The sequence below is a fragment of the Gossypium hirsutum genome, chromosome A08, assembly GCF_007990345.1.
Source record: "Gossypium hirsutum isolate 1008001.06 chromosome A08, Gossypium_hirsutum_v2.1, whole genome shotgun sequence".
Lineage (NCBI taxonomy): Eukaryota > Viridiplantae > Streptophyta > Magnoliopsida > Malvales > Malvaceae > Gossypium > Gossypium hirsutum.
Window position 1 is genome coordinate 102,995,532 of NC_053431.1, and position 19,049 is coordinate 103,014,580.

General features: G+C 34.4%; 2 protein-coding genes and 1 non-coding gene across 3 annotated transcripts; 1 reads left to right on the forward strand and 2 right to left on the reverse strand.

Moving 5' to 3' along the window:
* Positions 1-2,296: 2,296 nt before the first annotated feature.
* Positions 2,297-3,067, forward strand: LOC107888182 (probable membrane-associated kinase regulator 6). Its single transcript, XM_016812302.2, has 2 exons — positions 2,297-2,937; positions 3,038-3,067. The coding sequence occupies exons 1-2, from the start codon at positions 2,316-2,318 to the stop codon at positions 3,043-3,045; spliced, it is 630 nt and encodes a 209-aa protein (XP_016667791.1). The 5' UTR covers positions 2,297-2,315; the 3' UTR covers positions 3,046-3,067.
* A 6,492-nt stretch (positions 3,068-9,559) lies between these two features.
* On the reverse strand, positions 9,560-9,643 carry TRNAL-CAA (transfer RNA leucine (anticodon CAA)). Its single transcript has one exon. It is a non-coding gene; the product is annotated as a tRNA-Leu (tRNA).
* A 1,379-nt stretch (positions 9,644-11,022) lies between these two features.
* On the reverse strand, positions 11,023-13,134 carry LOC107887329 (reticulon-like protein B5). Its single transcript, XM_016811521.2, has 5 exons — positions 12,635-13,134; positions 11,981-12,161; positions 11,740-11,881; positions 11,576-11,645; positions 11,023-11,494 (listed from the first exon to the last, which is right to left on the reverse strand). The coding sequence occupies exons 1-5, from the start codon at positions 12,834-12,836 to the stop codon at positions 11,328-11,330; spliced, it is 762 nt and encodes a 253-aa protein (XP_016667010.1). The 5' UTR covers positions 12,837-13,134; the 3' UTR covers positions 11,023-11,327.
* Positions 13,135-19,049: the final 5,915 nt, after the last annotated feature.

Sequence of the window (19,049 nt, forward strand, 5' to 3'; positions counted from 1 at the left end):
ATTTGTCATTATTACTGACTTTAAGGGTGGGAAAAGTTTTGGCATCCATTAATAGACCGACCAGTTAGGACCCCCTGTCCTTTTGCCTTTTTTTTTTTTTTTTGTTTAATATTACTTTCCCATTGCATAGCCTTTTGGTAAAGATCCTCCATTTAAGCTGTACTGCCTTCATCTTGTACCTCCCCAAATACCCTTTGCTGCTTCATTTTTCTGTCAAATAGCAATATTAATGCCACCTCCCCCACATGCTACTTCTTTTTCGTAATTCAATTTTGTTTATCATATCTTTTAAGCCATTTTTTTCTTAGAAAATTATTTAGCTTTCACACATATAACATTTTAAATATATTCCTTTAATTTATTTGAATTTTCAAATTTTGCTATAGATATTAAAAAAGAATGTCAAATTTTGCTATTACTTCATGTACCGTAAGTTGTCAATTTAGTTTTCATATGTTAATTAGTTTTTATATTTTAACGCGTAATGTTATATCAGTGTTATTTTCATATTAAAAAAATATTAAATTTTGTTATTAGTTCATGTACTGTGTGTAAGTTGTCAATTTAGTTTTTATACTTTAACGTGCAATGTTATGTTACCTTACTATTTTCATATAATATTTACAAAAAAAATTACGTTAATTTAGTTAATAGACTTAAAGGCTACCATTTAGGTCTAAATTGAAATTTAAAAATTTAAAAATGGTAAGAACTAAAAATGGTCAAATTGGAGAATAGAGACTAAATTTATAATTTATGCACTGTACAAGACTAATAATAGAATTTGACCTCACAAATTTAATTATTACCATTTAGGTTAGGACTGAAATTTAAAAAAAATTGAAAAACCTAGAGTATAAGAAATATATACAATTCAAGGGTTAATGAGCAAAGAATAAGACCTCATGGAATTATACTCTAACCTTTTGTTTGTTTCTCTTGTTTTCTTTTGGTTGCTTAAAATCCCATTTGTAATATAATGTATGAAAGTTTCATTCCTGTTTTTTATTTGGAAAATGGTCCCTCCTCATTTTCTCATCACGCAATCAAGTTGTATGAAGTCAACTCAAATTCTTCAAATTCACTTTATTAAACTTGATTCCTATACTCTAATTTTTAACTCGGTCATGCAAACTGCTCAAATTAACATAAAATATACTTGAATTGAATTCATTAATGATGGGTTTAGACGGGCATGCGTTTATTTGTAGTTAGTATAAAAATAATGGTGGTAGTGAGATTAGATATTATAACGTGAAAAAAAAAGAAAGTAGGCTAAACGTACTGCACTACAGCACACCCCGCCACACATCCAAACCCTACCTAAATTATTAATCTAACTAGATTAACCTATTTCAAATTGAGCGCAAATATTTCTTATTTACATCCACTCTTAGTAAAAATATTATAGAAACCTTTAACGAAAAGCTATATTAGATTTTGTTCCCTTGACTTAAAATGTGAACCAATTAATTTATATACATGAGATCAAAAAGTAAATCAAGCCTTTTTTATTTTATCTAGTTTTTTAATTTTTAATTGGTGTGTGTCACTTACATATATGTTTCACATGTACCTATGTTAGAGACTAATATTTTGCTGTAGAAATGAAAGGAAGGAATTGTCTCGTGCATGTTACTTTTACTGCTAATAACTGTGTTTAGTCTTTACAAAAGGGCCAGGTATATATGTTGTTGATGAAAATTGTTTACGTACACGTGTGTGTTTGTTATTCATTGTTAGTTCCCATGCGCTCCATTTGCATGAGAGAGGACATGGTTTTGTGCACTCAAAACACAAAGCATCAGTATCAGACACATATGCAGCAATGTTTTTCTAATGCCGCTTGTGACCGACTCTTTCAATTTACCTGCTGCGTATAACGACCACTTCAGTTTCATGGTTGTCAGTCAAACAGTTAGCCATTTTTTATACAGTTTCAAATCCTATCAACAATACATATGGTAAAATCAATCTGGAAGAGCATAAAAAGCTTGGAGGGATCTTCCAAGACACCATTTCAAAAGTTGGGCATTTTTCTCATCACAGGCATGAATTCAATGATATTAATGGGTAACTTACAGGGAACCATTTTTGACAAACAGATCATTCTTGTAATAACGGATTAGCTATATATATAAGAAAAACAGATAAGAACACAAAAGCTACAGTCTATTACTTTGGCCCATTTGTCTCCTGCTTGACTTTGACAGAATAGACAATGTATGCCGTCGCGGTCACCATGGTTTTCTGGTCATTTCTAAGCTACCCATTATATAAGTTCTTTAAATCCATTCAAAACACATTAATGGTTGATGATAATGGAAAGCTCACAACCCTTAGCCATTGAGAGTTTTTCTTCTAGTTGGTTTTCTGACCATAAAACCTCCTTAGATGGCCTGGTTGAGTCCCCCAGAGAATCTTTTGGGTACTATTATGGAGAGTCGTCAAATAGATTTCTAACAGACCAGAACTTCAATTTTGATGCTACTGCTCAAACTCCCGAACCTGTTATTATTCATGCTGATGAGCTTTTCACCAATGGCTTCATTAGACCTATTTATATTGATCCATCAAAGAGAGATTCTTGTAATACCTTAGATTCCATTTCCATACAAACCCCACCTTTTACTTCAAGAACTGAGAATCCAAAGGGGAGGAGTGGTTGCTGCTTTGTTAGAAAGTATAGGAAATCAACAAAGAAAGTCCTGAGAAGCCTTTTTGAACATCTCAGACCTTTGTGCCATAAGCTAGGGTGCTCGAGAAAAAGTACCAGGGTTGATGACATTGAGAGGAGGATGATGGGGAGAGCTAAGAGCTGGAACGGTTCACCACAGGCATCTCCACAGCAGTTTACACCTTGTGCTTCAATGGGTGCTTCATGCCATCTTGAAAACTCTATTTATGAGGCTGTTCTTCATTGCAAAAGATCAATAGGTATTTTCCAAGTTTTTTGTTAATAACTAATTCTAAACCCTAAACTTACTAAAAACATCACAGATTCTTATGTTGTTTTTTTTGCCTTGTTTCATTTCAGAAAAATGATTCATTCATGCTCTCAATATGAGAAAAAAGATGATAGCAGAATAAAGAAAGAGCTGCATGATGGGTGGAAGCTGATCAAGTGTCAACTTTTTATTTTGTCTCATCTATGTGTCTTCTTCTTTCTTAGATGTTTATGAACGACAGCAAGGTTCTTTTCTTTTAAACTAATAAGAATTAAACTAATGTGATATGGATTTTTCCAGCTTCTTGTTAGTAATGTAAATGAACTTTCATATTATATCTATAAACTGTTTTATAAGGTTACACCAATCCATGGATGGAATCACAGATTCTTTCCCTCATTGTGATTCGTGCTTATGAAACTAAAATGGTACGGTATTGATTAGATTTACATGGAAGTTTGGGATTTGAACATTGAAAATTATATGCTGCCATTGTTCTCTTACAAGAAATGAGAACATCTTTGGATGATGATGGTAAAAATTTCACCATTTTGAGAGGTTCCAAAGTTAAACAAAAAACATGCTTGTTTGTGCCTTTTCTTCCAATATTTTTTTCAATATATGGGACATGGAGGAAGGACAATTCAGTTGTCCCACCATATGTTACACTTGATATAGCATTGATGGGGAGCTAAAAGTTTTCAATATTAATTCCAATGGTTATCTTTACCAGCAGTAGTTCACAATTCTTGACAAAAATCAATCATTTTTACACAATAAGTTAATCTGAAATCCAACACTAATTCAGTAACTCGCTTTGCGAACCCTTTTGCCTTGGTGTGAACGTTCGAAAGGATGTGTTGCCGATATTGTTAGAAATCAAACCCACTCCAAGCATAATCTAGAAGCATGAGACGTGGAGCAATTTTGTGCCATGCAAAGTGCTGAAATTTTAGCCATACAAAGTGCTCCATTATTGAGATGTTTTGTGGCTGGAAATTAAGTGGATTAATAGCCACATTTGTTGTCACTTTATCAGCCTATAAATAGAGGCTTGAACTTGTGTTGTAATGAAGAAAAATGAGAAGAAAAAAGAAATAAGAGAAGCAACGTGAGTGAGAGTGAGAAGGTTAGCAAACCTTGAGTGAGTTAAAATCTAGCAGCAGCTAGACTATCTAGTCATTGAGAAAATATTTGTAATCTTCGTATTGTAATATATTGAGTGTGTAATAAAAAGTAAATTTTCGGCCCATCACGTTTCCAACAAGTGGCATCAGAGCTACGGTTCGGAGCTTGGTTCGGAGTTCAGTTCGTGTCCGGTTCGTGTCCAGTTCGGAGTACCTTTGGTGTTCATCTAACAAGTCGATATGGGCGACGTAATTCAGCTACAAGTTCCACAATTGACGAAGACAAATTATGGAAATTGGAGCATTCGAATGAAGGCTTTGCTCGGTTCGCAAGATTGTTGGGAGATCGTTGAAAAAGGATACATCGAGCCCGGAGATGCCGCTACAGAAGCAGCTTTATCAAATGACGCTAAGAAGGCGTTACGAGAAGCACGAAAGAAGGATCAAAAGGCCTTGAATAGTATCTTTCAAGGTATGGATGAATCAACCTTCGAGAAAATATCAGATGTGAAGAACGCGAAGAATGCATGGGAGATTTTGCAAAAATCATTTCAAGGTGTAGAAAAAGCTAAAAAGGTACGCCTTCAGTCACTTAGAGCTGAATTTGAAATGTTAAAAATGAAGAGCTCCGAGAATATCGATGACTATGCCAATCGTGTAAAATCGGTGGTAAATGAAATGAAACGAAATGGAGAAACTCTTGACGAGGTAAGAGTGATGGAGAAAATTCTACGGTCACTCACACGCAAATTCGAGTACGTAGTCGTTGCCATCGAAGAATCAAAAGATTTGTCAAAGATGTCGCTCGAAGAACTTGTGGGTTCTCTGCAAGCCCATGAGCAAAAGATGAAGCTAAATGAAGATAGTGAAAATCTTGATCAAGCCTTGCATAGCAAGTTGTCCGTCGACGACGGAGAAACAAGTAATAACTTTAACCAAGGAAGAGGAAACCGCAGAGGATACCGTGGAGGCTACCGTGGTGGAAACAGAGGAGGAAGAGGATCACGAGGACGTGGAAATCAATCATATGGGAGATATCAAGAAAATAAAGATTATCAAACATCCAACCGTGGACGTGGATCTAGAGGTCGTGGCCGAGGCAGATTTCAAGAAAATAAATCTCAGGTACAATGCTACAACTGTGACAAGTATGGACATTTCAGTTACGAGTGCAGATCAACACACAAAGTGGATGAAAGAAACCATGTAGCAGTCGCAGCAGAAGGCAACGAAAAAGTGGAATCAAGTGTCTTTCTCACTTACGGAGAAAATGAAGATCGCAAGAGAAGTGTGTGGTATCTCGACAACGGTGCAAGCAACCACATGTGTGGAAGAAAGGAGCTGTTCACAGAATTAAATGAAACAGTTCATGGACAAATAACTTTTGGAGACAACTCACATGCAGAAATCAAAGGAAAGGGCAAGGTTGTTATAACACAAAGGAATGGAGAGAAGAAGTACATCTCAGACGTTTACTACGTACCAGCTTTGAAGAGCAACCTGATCAGTCTTGGTCAACTCCTAGAAAAAGGATATGAAGTTCATATGAAAGACCGCTCACTCGCCATCAGGAACAAAAGTGGAGAATTAGTTGTTCGAGTTGATATGACGCGAAATCGTCTTTTCACCCTCGACATCGAGTCTGGAGAAGTAAAATGCATGAAGACGGATCTGAAGAATGAATCATGGTTGTGGCACTTAAGGTACGGACATCTCGGATTTTCTGGCTTGAAGCTGTTGTCGAAGACAAATATGGTGAATGGATTACCAAGTATTAATCATCCAGATCAACTGTGTGAAGCCTGTGTCAAAGGAAAGCAGCATAGGCAGAAATTTGAAGTAGGAAAATCTCGAAGAGCTAGAAGACCATTGGAAATTGTACACACCGACATATCTGGTCCGTACGACATTGAATCACTCGGTGGAAACAGGTACTACCTAACTTTTATTGATGATTATAGCAGAAAATGTTGGGTTTATTTTCTCAAAGCAAAATCGGAAGCCCTAGAAAAATTCAAGGAGTTCAAAGCAATGGTGGAAAAACAGAGTGGTCGATATTTGAAGATACTCAGATCCGATAGAGGAGGCGAGTATACTGCAAAGCTTTATGAAAGTTTCTGCAAGGATCATGGAATCATTCATCAGTTAACAGCCAGACGCACTCCACAACAAAACGGAGTTGCAGAAAGGAAGAATCGGACAATTCTGGATATGGCAAGAAGCATGATAAAAGGTAAACACCTTCCGAGAACTTTCTGGGCTGAAGCCGTTGAATGCGCAGTTTATCTGTTGAATCAATGTCCAACAAAAAGTGTAAGACACAAGACACCAGAAGAAGCATGGAGCGGTCACAAGCCAAGAGTTGGACACCTCAAAATTTTTGGATGCATTGCATATGCACACGTTCCTGAGCAACAGAGGAAAAAGCTTGACGATAGAGGAGAGAAGTGTATCTTTATAGGCTATGACAAAAGAAGTAAGGCCTACAGACTTTATAATCCTCTTACTAAGAAATTGATTATCTCAAGAGATGTCGAGTTCGATGAAGCGGATTACTAGAGATGGAGTGAAGAAGAAAAGAAAGTGGAAGGATTATTTTTCAACGAAGACGACAATAACCAAGAAGAACAAGGCGATGATCAAAGTCCTGGTACAACAGCCCCTTCGTCACCAACCAGCAGCAGCGGAAGCAGCAGCTCAGATGAAGCACCCACAAGAACACGGAGTCTCAACGACATCTACAATTCTACGGAACCTGTAGAGACGCAGTTCGATTATTCACTATTCTGTCTAATGACAGAATGTGATCCAGTGACATACGAAGAAGCAATTGAAGACAATAAATGGAAGAAGGCCATGGACGAGGAGATTGCTGCAATAAGAAGGAATGACACGTGGGAGCTAACAAGTCTGCCAGAAGGACATAGCCCGATTGGTGTCAAGTGGGTGTACAAGACGAAGACCAACAAAGAAGGAAAAGTAGAGAAATACAAGGCAAGACTAGTCGCCAAAGGCTACAAGCAAAGACAAGGAGTGGACTATGATGAAATATTTGCTCCAGTCGCAAGAATAGACACAATTAGGCTTCTCATAGCGGTCGCAGCACAATACAAATGGAAAATCTATCAGATGGACGTCAAGTCTGCATTCCTGAATGGCTACTTGGAGGAGGAAGTCTACATAGAACAACCACCTGGATATAGCATACAAGGAAAGGAGGACAAAGTCTACCGATTGAAGAAAGCTTTGTATGGATTGAAGCAAGCCCCAAGAGCATGGAACACAAGGATCGACGAGTACTTCCGAAGAAATGGATTCATCAAAAGCCCGCACGAGCACACCCTGTACACAAAGAAGAATGGATGTGGAGATATCATGATCGTATGCCTATATGTGGATGACATGATCTTCACCGGAAACAATCCAGGTATGTCTGATGATTTCAAGAAAGCTATGACTAAAGAATTTGAAATGACAGATATCGGTGAGATGTCATACTTTCTTGGAGTCGAGGTGAAACAAATGCAAGATTGAATTTTTGTCTCTCAAAAGAAGTATGCGGAGCAGATTTTGAACAAGTTCAAAATGAAGGATTGCAAGCCAGTAGTCACGCCAGCTGATCCAGGGATGAAGCTAAGTGTTGATTCGACAAGGGAGTCGATAAATCCGACGTTGTTTAAAAGTCTCGTTGGAAGTTTAAGGTATTTGACAATCACACGACCAGATATTACATATGCAGTAGGATTGGTGAGCAGATTCATGGAGAAGCCGAAGCAAGACCACTTAATTGCCGCAAAAAGAATTTTGAGATATATCAAAGGTACGATGAACCATGGTTTATTCTATACCCACTCACAAGATTCAAAATTAGTTGGCTACTCAGATAGCGATTATGGGGGAGACTTGGATGATCGGAAAAGCACTTCCGGATATGCATTCCACATCAGTTCCGCAGTTTTTTCATGGTCGTCAAAGAAGCAACAAACAATTGCTCTCTCAACATGTGAAGCAGAGTATATGGCCGCAGCAACTTGTACATGCCAAGCAATGTGGTTGAAGAATATTTTGGGAGAAATAGGTGTTTCAAATGAAGGTCCAATTACCATCTACGTTGACAACAAATCCGCTATATCACTTGTCAAGAATCCGGTGTCGCACAGCCGAAGCAAGCACATCGATACGAAGTATCATTTTATCCGAGAGCAAGTGAAAAACAAAAACGTGGAGTTGGTCCATTGCAGGACAGAAGATCAACTGGCAGATATTTTTACAAAGCCGTTGAAAGTTGAGACATTCAACAAATTCAAAGAGAAGCTCGGTATGAAAGTTGGGTTTGAGGGGGAGTGTTAGAAATCAAACCCACTCCAAGCATAATCTAGAAGCATGAGACGTGGAGCAATTTTGTGCCATGCAAAGTGCTGAAATTTTAGCCATACAAAGTGCTCCATTATTGAGATGTTTTGTGGCTGGAAATTAAGTGGATTAATAGCCACATTTGTTGTCACTTTATCAGCCTATAAATAGAGGCTTGAACTTGTGTTGTAATGAAGAAAAATGAGAAGAAAAAAGAAATAAGAGAAGCAACGTGAGTGAGAGTGAGAAGGTTAGCAAACCTTGAGTGAGTTAAAATCTAGCAGCAGCTAGACTATCTAGTCATTGAGAAAATATTTGTAATCTTCGTATTGTAATATATTGAGTGTGTAATAAAAAGTAAATTTTCGGCCCATCACGTTTCCAACAGATATCCACACGCAACTGTTGATATAGAGACAGAGAGAGAGGATCTTTCCAGTGTTTCTTGCATGAAACAAGGTAGACAAGACAGGGAAGGGGCACATGGAGAAGCTATATATGTTAGGACAAATTAAATTCCACAGTCAATGCAATCAACTTTCTGCAAACTTTTGTTGTCTTCTTCTTAGAGAGCTTCTTTAATACCTTCAAAGAAGCACTATAATACAATTGTGACCGTGTCCAAATAGAACCAGTTTTTATTTTCTCTAGTGATCTCCTATACAAACCTTAGCCTATCATCAAGATATGTCTTCACTTGCTGGTTTTCAGGCACAGATTCTCCACCATTAAATGCAATGTCAAGAAATTTACTAGGCTCGTTTAGATTTACAATAAATTTCAACAGTAGTTTTGACAAAGATTTTCATTAGTCAAAAGCAACATCATGGTTTTGGTTGAAAAAAAGAACATTCCGGACAAGTGAGTAAGCTAGTTAGGGATGGGAATCTTACGTTAGAGAGGGGACCAAAAACATTGCATGTTGGAAATGTCGGCCATATGTCGTTCTTTTTGGTAATGAATGTGTGGCAAATGCTTACCACTTCTTGCCATTGCCATAGTCTGTCTTTGATTCATATAGTATGATTCTTGGAGAGCTGGCCCAGTCTACAAAATAATAAAACTAGCCCAGGCTTAGCTGAGAGAGAAGTTAAAAAAAACTGACCCAAAAAGAAAAAAACATTAGGAAAGTGTCAGAAGTGGGACTTGAACCCACGCCCTCTCACGAGGACCAGAACTTGAGTCTGGCGCCTTAGACCACTCGGCCATCCTGACTTTGTTTTAATTTTTAAATTATATAAAATCTGTCTCGAAAGCTTGTAATATTAAACAAGATGTATCAATCTTGAATTATTTTATATGCATTGTCCTGGTTGAGAAAATCACCCAAAATACTCCTTTTTTGGTTTTATATATTTTAATTTTTTTATTTGAATTTTTATAAGTTTTAACTGTTTTGTAATTATTTAAGTTTCAATAATGTTTGATAAATTAAAAATATGTTCAATTTTAAATTTTGAATTCAATATGTATTGAATTTGAATTATAAAAAATGATCGATATTTACTAAAATATAAATTTATAGTTTGAAAACTTAAATATTAAATGAAAGTAATTAATTTAAATATTTATGATTATGGTTTTTTTACTTAAAAGGATATATAGTCTCAAGATTTTTTTTAAAAGAGTAAACTAAAGATTGACTAATGTATGATAAGTTACATACAATATATTTTTGGTGTATGTATCTCAGAGGTTTCTTAATCAAACTACTTATGATATACTTATCTTTTGGTGAATGTACTTTAGAGGCTATCTATTATTGTGACAAATTTAAATTAGTTCATCTACTATTCTTGTATTATTATAAAAATTTTAATATCAAATTGAAATAGAGTTAATATTTATTGTTTAATGAAGTTAATTTTTATGTTTTATGATTTTGTAAATAAATTTTTTTTATTTAAAATTTAAATGCAATTAAAATAAAAAATAAGATCCATTCTTTATGATAAAAGTATCTTGCGGGTACTTTAACCTTTTATCCTTCTATAGAAAAAGATGAATTAAATGGCTTTTAATATTCTCAATATTTTAATTAATTGAATTTATTCACCGAGTTATCAAACAAGCTCTTAAGATATTTTTAATTTTTATGTAAAGATCAATGTAATATAATATTATAATTAATATTTTTCGGGAGGAAGTTTTCTATTTTGTGATCGAGTTGGAAGTATTAAAATTTTATACATAAAATTCAGTTTTAGAATTGGAGCGTCCCGTTGGTGGAGAAGTGATGGTAGCCGAAGGTTCAAGACGCTCCAAAAAATGGAGTAACCCAGCATCCTACGAGTTCCCTTTGTGTTAGTGAGGTCTCCACTCATTGAAGTCCTCCCCTCTCTGCTGATATCTTTCGCCAGTTTATAGCCAAAACAACACACATTCATTCCTTTTTAAGAACCAAATTCGAAAACCAGACCCACTTGACATACGGAAAAGGAAAAGATATTGATGTCTCTTCTAGTGATCCAATCCAAATATCATTCAAAAGTATGGCTTCTCTCTTTGTTTGTAGCCACGATTAACTTTTAGGGGGGCTAACCATAAGGAAATTTTTCATAGTAGCATAAGAACAAGGAAACAACACAAGGTCATAAAACAGCACAAAATCTGGAGGAAAACATACATAAAAAAAAGCTGATTGTTATCCAAATGAAACAAAATGTCATAATAAAATCATCACCTGATAGTGGTGCCATCTGTAAGCTTGGCCTATCCCTAACAACTGATATTGCCTCTTACTCATATATGATATTTTGAATTGCAAACCAAAACATTTGTGAACAATTTGATTTGAGGACGAAATGCCTCTAGCTAATGTGAATTCAGCACATAAAACCACATCCCAGAACTAGCCAAATGTTGCCGGAGAGGTGGAGACTGAACCCCCCTTTCCTTGTTAAACCTTCTTGGCCTTCAAAGGGCCCATTGGAATTTTACTAAGAACCTTGGCGTCAAAAACTGCATATTGTTTTTTAACCTCGATTGCAGCCTTCTCTGCAAATGGATCTACCTTATCCTCGTACTTCTCGTATAATACAGGTACCGTGTGCAGCAATACGAAACCTGATTTCATATAAAAGATAAATAAACTTCAGTATATGATATCATATAGATAAATATACTAAGAAAAGTCAGTGTCATTACATATATAGAACAAGGTCAAGAAGTTGCACCAACTTCCCACAATTGACAGAACCCAGAATGCAGCTATAACCTGAAAATTCAAATCAACGAATGGAAACATAAGTAATTCTCCCACCCATACTTGAGATGAAGCATATCCCCATACACACAAGAAATAAACACACCATAAGGAACTCCTTCAGATTTCTTCCAGATGCAATATCCCGCAGAAGTTTCAATCCCTGGTTAAGTTCAATTGCCAATGCAGAGGCAACTTGGAGGAATGGCTCCTCTGGCAAATGAATTTCGGGGATGCGAGGTGGAGACCTATAAAGAAAATGGGTGGGTGTCTTTAAGAAATCATACAATACCTTAGTCTAAAAAACCAAATAAACTAAATTTGCTGCAAAGACTGTAAAACTTTACTTGTGGATGAAGGTATGAGCATTGGACCACAAAAACAATAGTGCAAGACAGAGTATCGAAATGTGACATATTAAAGTAAGTAGGTGGTATTCAATCAACTCAAAAAGGACCCAAATTGCAGTTGCTCCACCAAGGACACCAGCTGAAATCTTCTTGTTCCTCCACAAGAACACATCAGCAGCTGCACAAATTATTACCAACAAAATAAGATGAAAAAATACAACATCAGTATTGATCTATGCTTTAATCTATTCACCCAGAATGCAAACAAGAAAAAAGGTAAAAAAGCAAAAGACCTAAAATGTTTTAAGGTTGCATCTAATGGCTTTATTATCAAGCAAAACTTCAAAGAAAAACAAATATTTTATATTTTCCAAAAAAAATCCATAAAAAATAAAAAATGGGATCGAGTTCAGCAATGCATTTTTCTAAACTATCAAACAGATCATAAAAGCATAAAATAAAATACAGATCCACTAATATAGAATCCAAGTAAACCATTTTAAACGTAACTGGACTATCTTTTTACTCTCATGTACATCAAGTCCACAAAACAAGCAAAATTAAAAGCATAAAGCTCTAATCTCCATAATAAAATTTGAAAATTGAAAAATGGAAAAAAAAAGTTGAAATGAGAGAGTTAAGAGTTCGTACGTTTTCCACCACCAAGCACATGATGAACTGGTCTCTCTCTTCCAAACAACCGATAAATCTTAGCCTTAACGGAGGAAGGGGAAGCCGGTTTCTCATGATCCGAATCCGAAGATGACGATGAATCATTGCCGTGAATCTTCTCGCTGATCTTCTCCATCATCGACTCCACCGCCGACTGCTTACTCTCCGAATCATCCGCCATTGCTACAAAAATTAAAATCCGAACCAAACCCTAAAAAGACGGATTCTCGGTCTCCGATTCTCACGGTGTCCAAAAAGTATCGAGGTGTGTGAGAGTTGAAGTAGGAAATGTAGGGTTTTATGATGGGAATATATAAAACGTCGATGTAGTCTGAGCCTGAGGGTTGGAGCCAAACCTGAAGGCTCGGAGGGAATTCGGAAACCTAGGAAGTTGACGGCGTTTAGATTTGAACGGGGTTATGGTACGGTGTGGTGGGGTGGGGTGGGGTCCAGCATAAATTGAATCCTGAAATGTTTTTCTTTCTTTTATGTGATGTAAGAGGAACGTGGGGGCACATAGGGGAGGGTCGGTGCAGGGTTTTGAGAAAGGTTCACCAAAATGGGACACGTGTCGATTATCTAATGGATAAAGGTGTGTCTTGGACGGCTATCACTCTTAGGGGTTAGCAGCAGTGGGCTCCACATTACCTTAACATGAAGGGTTAGTTCCTTTCCACCTTTTTAATTTCTATTAATATATTATTATACATTTTATTTTAGACCCTTATGTTGAATATTGGAGTTGCGTAAATTATTTTATAAAAATTTTGAATTTAATATCTTATTTTAAAATATCGAATTACAAATAATTGATTATAATATAATGTATTTTTAGAAAGTAAATATTTTTTTACTATATTGTTTTGAAAAGAAGATGTATAATAAATACATGAGATTTTGAGGTTGTTGAAAAAGGCTCTCTTTATTGTTCTTGTCGTAGTTGTGTGTTTTAAATCTTACTTTAGATTCCAGCATTATATTATAATACCAATTTGAATTTGAGTTTGTTAAATTCACATAGTTATGAAATTATTAATTATTTTTCACGTGTTTTTATTGATTAAGGTTATGGAGATAAAATTTATAAAAGTTCTATCTCATTCTGTGCGGGATTTAATTCAAACAAATTATATTAATTTTATAAAGGTTAATCTACTAACTCAATAATATCGCTTAATGTTATTTTATTTTTACCAAAAAAGGTTTAAAATAAATATTATTTTAATTTTTTTATAGATGTGCTATATGGAATTTTTAAAAGGTGTTGGAAGAAACTTCATTGGTAGGATGCAATTGAATCGAGTTAAGATATAGAAAGTTCTAACTTATTTCGAAATTGGGTTTATTTTCAAAATTTGAGTTTGAATCCAAAAGGAGAACTTCAAACTCCTTAGATTTAGTTAATTTACTTAGTAAAAATAGACTAAATTACCATAGTTCAAATTAAAAATCTATTATTTATATTTAAACTCGAGTTCAATGGGTTTACAAGCTATTTGAATATTATATTAAGTTATTTGAATTTGATTCGTTCGATAATTAAACTATTTAATCATAATTTGAAAGTTCGAAATGGAATTATGATAAAACATCATGGGATAAGCATGATAGTCGAAATAGTTCCAATACCCAATAATTTAAATTTTGTTACAATCAAAATTTTGATATGTTTCACTTAATTTAAGTAAATATCAAATTATATTGATGCATATGAAATGATATAATATTTTAATATTTTAAATTATTATAAATATCTTATTAAGTAGACGTCCATCAAGATTAAGATTATTTTTAATGTACTTTAAATTCTAATAGTCATTAGAAGTAGATCTCTACTTCATTTATACTTCTTATGCATATAAATAGAGACTTTGGAGAAGCTTTGTAAATACTCCAATTGATCAATAAAACACACTCTCTCTTTGCTCTTTCATTCACTTTATTCTTTATTTTCTATCTTTTTATTTTATAACATGTTATCAACATTATTCTCTTTTAATTGTTTTTCTTCATAAGTCACAATTTTTTTTCCCTTTTACCAAGCCTTACCCCTTTCAAGCAACAACCAATGCAATAGATGGCCACTTAAATTTGCTACTCAAGTTGTTGTTGATTGCCTTCCAGAGTTACTGCTGTAGAAGCCCAAAATTTGCCCACAAAACCCAAACCCATTTACAATCCAAAATTTACCTAGCCCACCACCCCAAATTACCCAGGCCTGAATACAAATAACTCAAAACCCAGTTACAACCAGACCCACTACCCAATTACAATAACTAAACTTACCCAAACCCAATACTCAAAACTAGCCCAAACTTAAGAGGCCCAATTTTTTACCCAACTCTAGACTTAGGGTTTCAAAAAAATGAAACCCTAAACTACCTCAGCGCCGTAATCACCCCTGACCGTCTGCTATGGCCACCTGCTCCACCTGCTCCACCGGCCATACCCTACAAGACAAAGAGAACACGCAAACAGCAAAATCTAGGGAAACAGATAGTGTAAAAAATGGCTATAAAAAGCCAAACAAAGTATTGTAAATGGATTCGGCAGTTCAAACAAAAAAGGGCAATAAAATAGCATTCGATTTTCAAAACCAAACATCGATTCCATCAATATTCAAGTAAGAGAATATAACCAAATCGAACCCAATATCAGAGATTGAAGCACAGAAGCATAAACCTAAGGTGATTTTTTTTCCCATTTTAGTTTTGTTTTTGGACCTATTTTCTCACATATATATATATCAAAACATAAAAAAATATAAAATAAAAATAAAAAAATAAAAAATTTTACCTTTTCCAGCCACCGTGCACTGTGGCCGGCGCCGACGATCGGACCGGTGACCGGCCCATGGCCAGAAATCCCCCCTCCCTTCTCTCTTCCTTCTCTCCTTTTTTTTTCTTTCTCTCCTAACCAAATGATTTTTTTTTTGTTAATTTTGGGGCTTTTATAGCCTCCCAAAACGACGTCGTTTTGGGGGTTGCCCTTTAACCCCAAAACGACGTCGTTTTAAGCCTACTCGACCCGACCCGATCCAAACCCGCCTAGGATCCGTGTGTTTTTAATTAAAGGGGGAAATTGCGTGCGCGGTCCTTCTCCATTTTTGGTGTTTTAAATCAAGTTTATATTTATTTATAAATTGGCCCTGAAATTTGTTATGATTTTCAAATTGATCCCCCATGATGCGCATCGTTTTAAAGGCTTTGGAAAATTACTCTTTTGGCCCCCACTGTTTTCATGCGTGTTCTAATAAGCTTTTTTTATTTGCAAATCCGCCCCAGAATTCTGTTGTTAATTTTTTTTAATCCTTTTTTTTGTTTATTCTCACTTCTTTTATATTAGATTAAGTTTTTTTTATTATATATTGCTATTTTTTATATTATTACTATTATTATTATTTTATATTATTATTATGTTATATTTAGTATTATTTTTAATATTATATTTTTTTACTATTATATTACTATTATCTTTGTTATTTTCTCTATTACTATTTATTACTCTATTTTAAACATTTTTATTATATTATATTTGTTTTTTTTATATCTTATTATTATTATTATTAGTATTATTATTATATACAATATTAGTGTATGTTATATTATATATATACTTATACATGGTATTATTTTTAATCACTTTATTTTAATATTTTTATTATATTATATTTATTTTTTTGTTATTAATATTATTACTATATTTATTATTAGTATTAATGATAGTGTATATTTTATATGTATATGTATATATTATGTTTTTTTAATACTATATTTTTTAATACCCTATGTATTGTGTATATTCTTAATACTATATATTGTATGTATTTTCTTAATAACTATATTATATGTATATATATACTATGTACGTATTTTTAATATTGTTATGTATTTTTTAATACATATATATAGGTACATATTTATGTAACCTTATTAATAGATGTTTTCAACATTATTATTATGTATGTATATATTATGTAAATATTTTAACATTATATTATATATGCATTTTTATATATTATGTATATATATGCCTTTTTAGTGTTGTATTTTTATATATATCATGTACATATTTCTAATACTATGTTACATTTTTACATATTATCTTACGTATATATTTTTCATATATGTTATGTACATACATTTTTCAATATTTTTTATATATTATTATGTATATATTTTAACATTACTAGTTATATATTTTTACTATCTTATGTATATATTTCAAATATTATATATAGTATATTTCTAACACAATTATATATATATATATTACGTACATACTCTTAATATCATTATTATGTATATATATTCATTGTTTTTATTTCGTGTTTGATACTATTATTACGTTTAATATCACATACGTTGTTATTATTTTTTAATATCATCGTCATAGTTATTATTTGTTTTGATATATTTCTAACTCTTATTTTTCGTTTCCCGCCCATTTTATATCATCTCGCTGTTCACCGTTTCAAAGATGTTTATTCATGTTTTTTTATTTCAATAAGCAAGGCAACGTACCGATTTAACATTAAGTCATCGATTTCATCGCTATGTTGGGTGAACATCAATCGACTCGTGTTAAAACTGTATGTCCTTCTCAAAAATTAAAAAAATTAAAAATTATCGTGTTTCAACCGAATCACGATTAAATGTTACATTGAACTCGCATTTTTGAAATTTGAGACAACACATGTTTAACAAGATACCAATTTTGGGCGTTACGAGGGTGCTAATACCTTCCTCGTGCGTAACCGACTCCCGAACCCTAATTTTTCTCTAAATTTTGACGTAGATCTAAACTCGGCCTTTTTGTTATCCAAAAATAAATTTTTTTTTGGAAAAAAGGATTCATTAGGTGTCCGATCACACCTAAGAAAAAAGATCGGTGGCGACTTCCTTTTTAAATAAAACCGAAAGCCGGTTTTTAAATTTTCAAATAATCACCTCAATTAGCGACCGAAAGCAAAATTTTTACGTCGCTACAGCTGGCGACTCCACTGGGGACAACCATTTTTGAGAGTCGAGTCGAATTAAACTCGCGTTGTCAAAATTTTCAAAGTTCTTTGTTCAAATTAACATTTAGTCGTGATCCTCAAATTTTTATTTTCAAAGTCATGCGTTCGCATTATGTTGTAAATGTTTTCCTAACCCTTTTTGTCCTTTTTGTTTTTCAGCTTTAAGTTTTATGGTTTTAGTTTTGTAGTTTTTTTAAAAAATAAAACGAAAGGTTTGTGAGTTTCTCCCCACACACCGTGCACTTACATTTTGCATAAGATGAGCTCTCTACTCGGGCTCCGTCCGCTTAAGTGGAAGTAAACGCTATGCCTTCGTGAGTTAACTCGTCCCTCTACACAGGCTAGTGAATACTTTCGAGTTACATATGACTTATGCTTTCGTGAGTTAACTTGTCCCTCCGTATAGGCATAAGTAAATGTAATCCCTCGAATTAAATTCGTGAGCCCGTGAGGGGCTACGACCGAGGCTTCGTACTAGTTTTAGTATACGATAGTACGAACAATTCGAGTACCTGTATAGAACCGAAACCGCATATATTGAACCGTACGAGCCACCTAATTAGAGCCATGCCGAACCTCCGTCCGTTTAGTAGTCACCAAAATAAGTGCACAGGAGGAACGCCTCTTACCTTTTGCATTTTCACTTTCTATACAAGGAGATTGGGTCTATTTAATAAATTAGATTGGGTAGTACGATTTGTTAAATTTTCCATGTTTTTCTACCTGTATTTAATTACTAATCAAGGTTGTTTGTCTTTGCCTTATTTTTTAATCATGCATTAAAGGCATCATATTAGGAAGGTGTTGACTAGAGATCGGTTGCCAAAAGAACGAGTTTCTAATGGAAGAGTCACTTATACAAACAACCGAGAAGAATGTCGTGGTTCGGGACTGGTCTCTAAAAACTCAGAAAGAAAAAGGAGATCGTCTAGTGGAGGGATGTATTGCCAATTTGCTCGAGCACGTAACTGTGAATGTTCACCAGAATAACCTTGAAGATTTGGTTCGGGTTTGGAATCAGTGGGACTCGGACACTAGGGGTATCTTTACAGAAAGATATGGGGACATAGCCAACTTGATTGCTGTCAACGTTGACGAACGATTGATCCAAGCCATGGTTAGATTTTGGGATCAGGCTTACCAATGTTTTACCTTCAATCGAGAAAATATGACTCCAACTATAGAGGAGTACATTACTTTGCTTCGTGTTGAAAATGCGCAATTCTATAAAGTATATGTGAAGGAACCTAAGCCGATGACCTTCAAGAAAAAGTTAGTAAGATTGACAGACATGACTGACGCATGGGCCGAAAAACAGATAAAGAAGAAGAATGAAATCATTTGCATTCCATGGTCTTCCCTACGAGATTTGGT

Coding starts and splice junctions, on each gene's coding strand:
- LOC107888182 (XM_016812302.2), top strand. CDS start 2,316: ATGATAATGGAAAGCTCACAACCCTTAGCCATTGAGAGTTTTTCTTCT.
- LOC107887329 (XM_016811521.2), bottom strand. CDS start 12,836: ATGGCGGATGATTCGGAGAGTAAGCAGTCGGCGGTGGAGTCGATGATG. Junction 12,162..12,634: donor TGTGCTTGGTGGTGGAAAAC/GTACGAACTCTT, acceptor TAATTTGTGCAG/CTGCTGATGTGTTCTTGTGG. Junction 11,646..11,739: donor ATCTGAAGGAGTTCCTTATG/GTGTGTTTATTT, acceptor TTGAATTTTCAG/GTTATAGCTGCATTCTGGGT.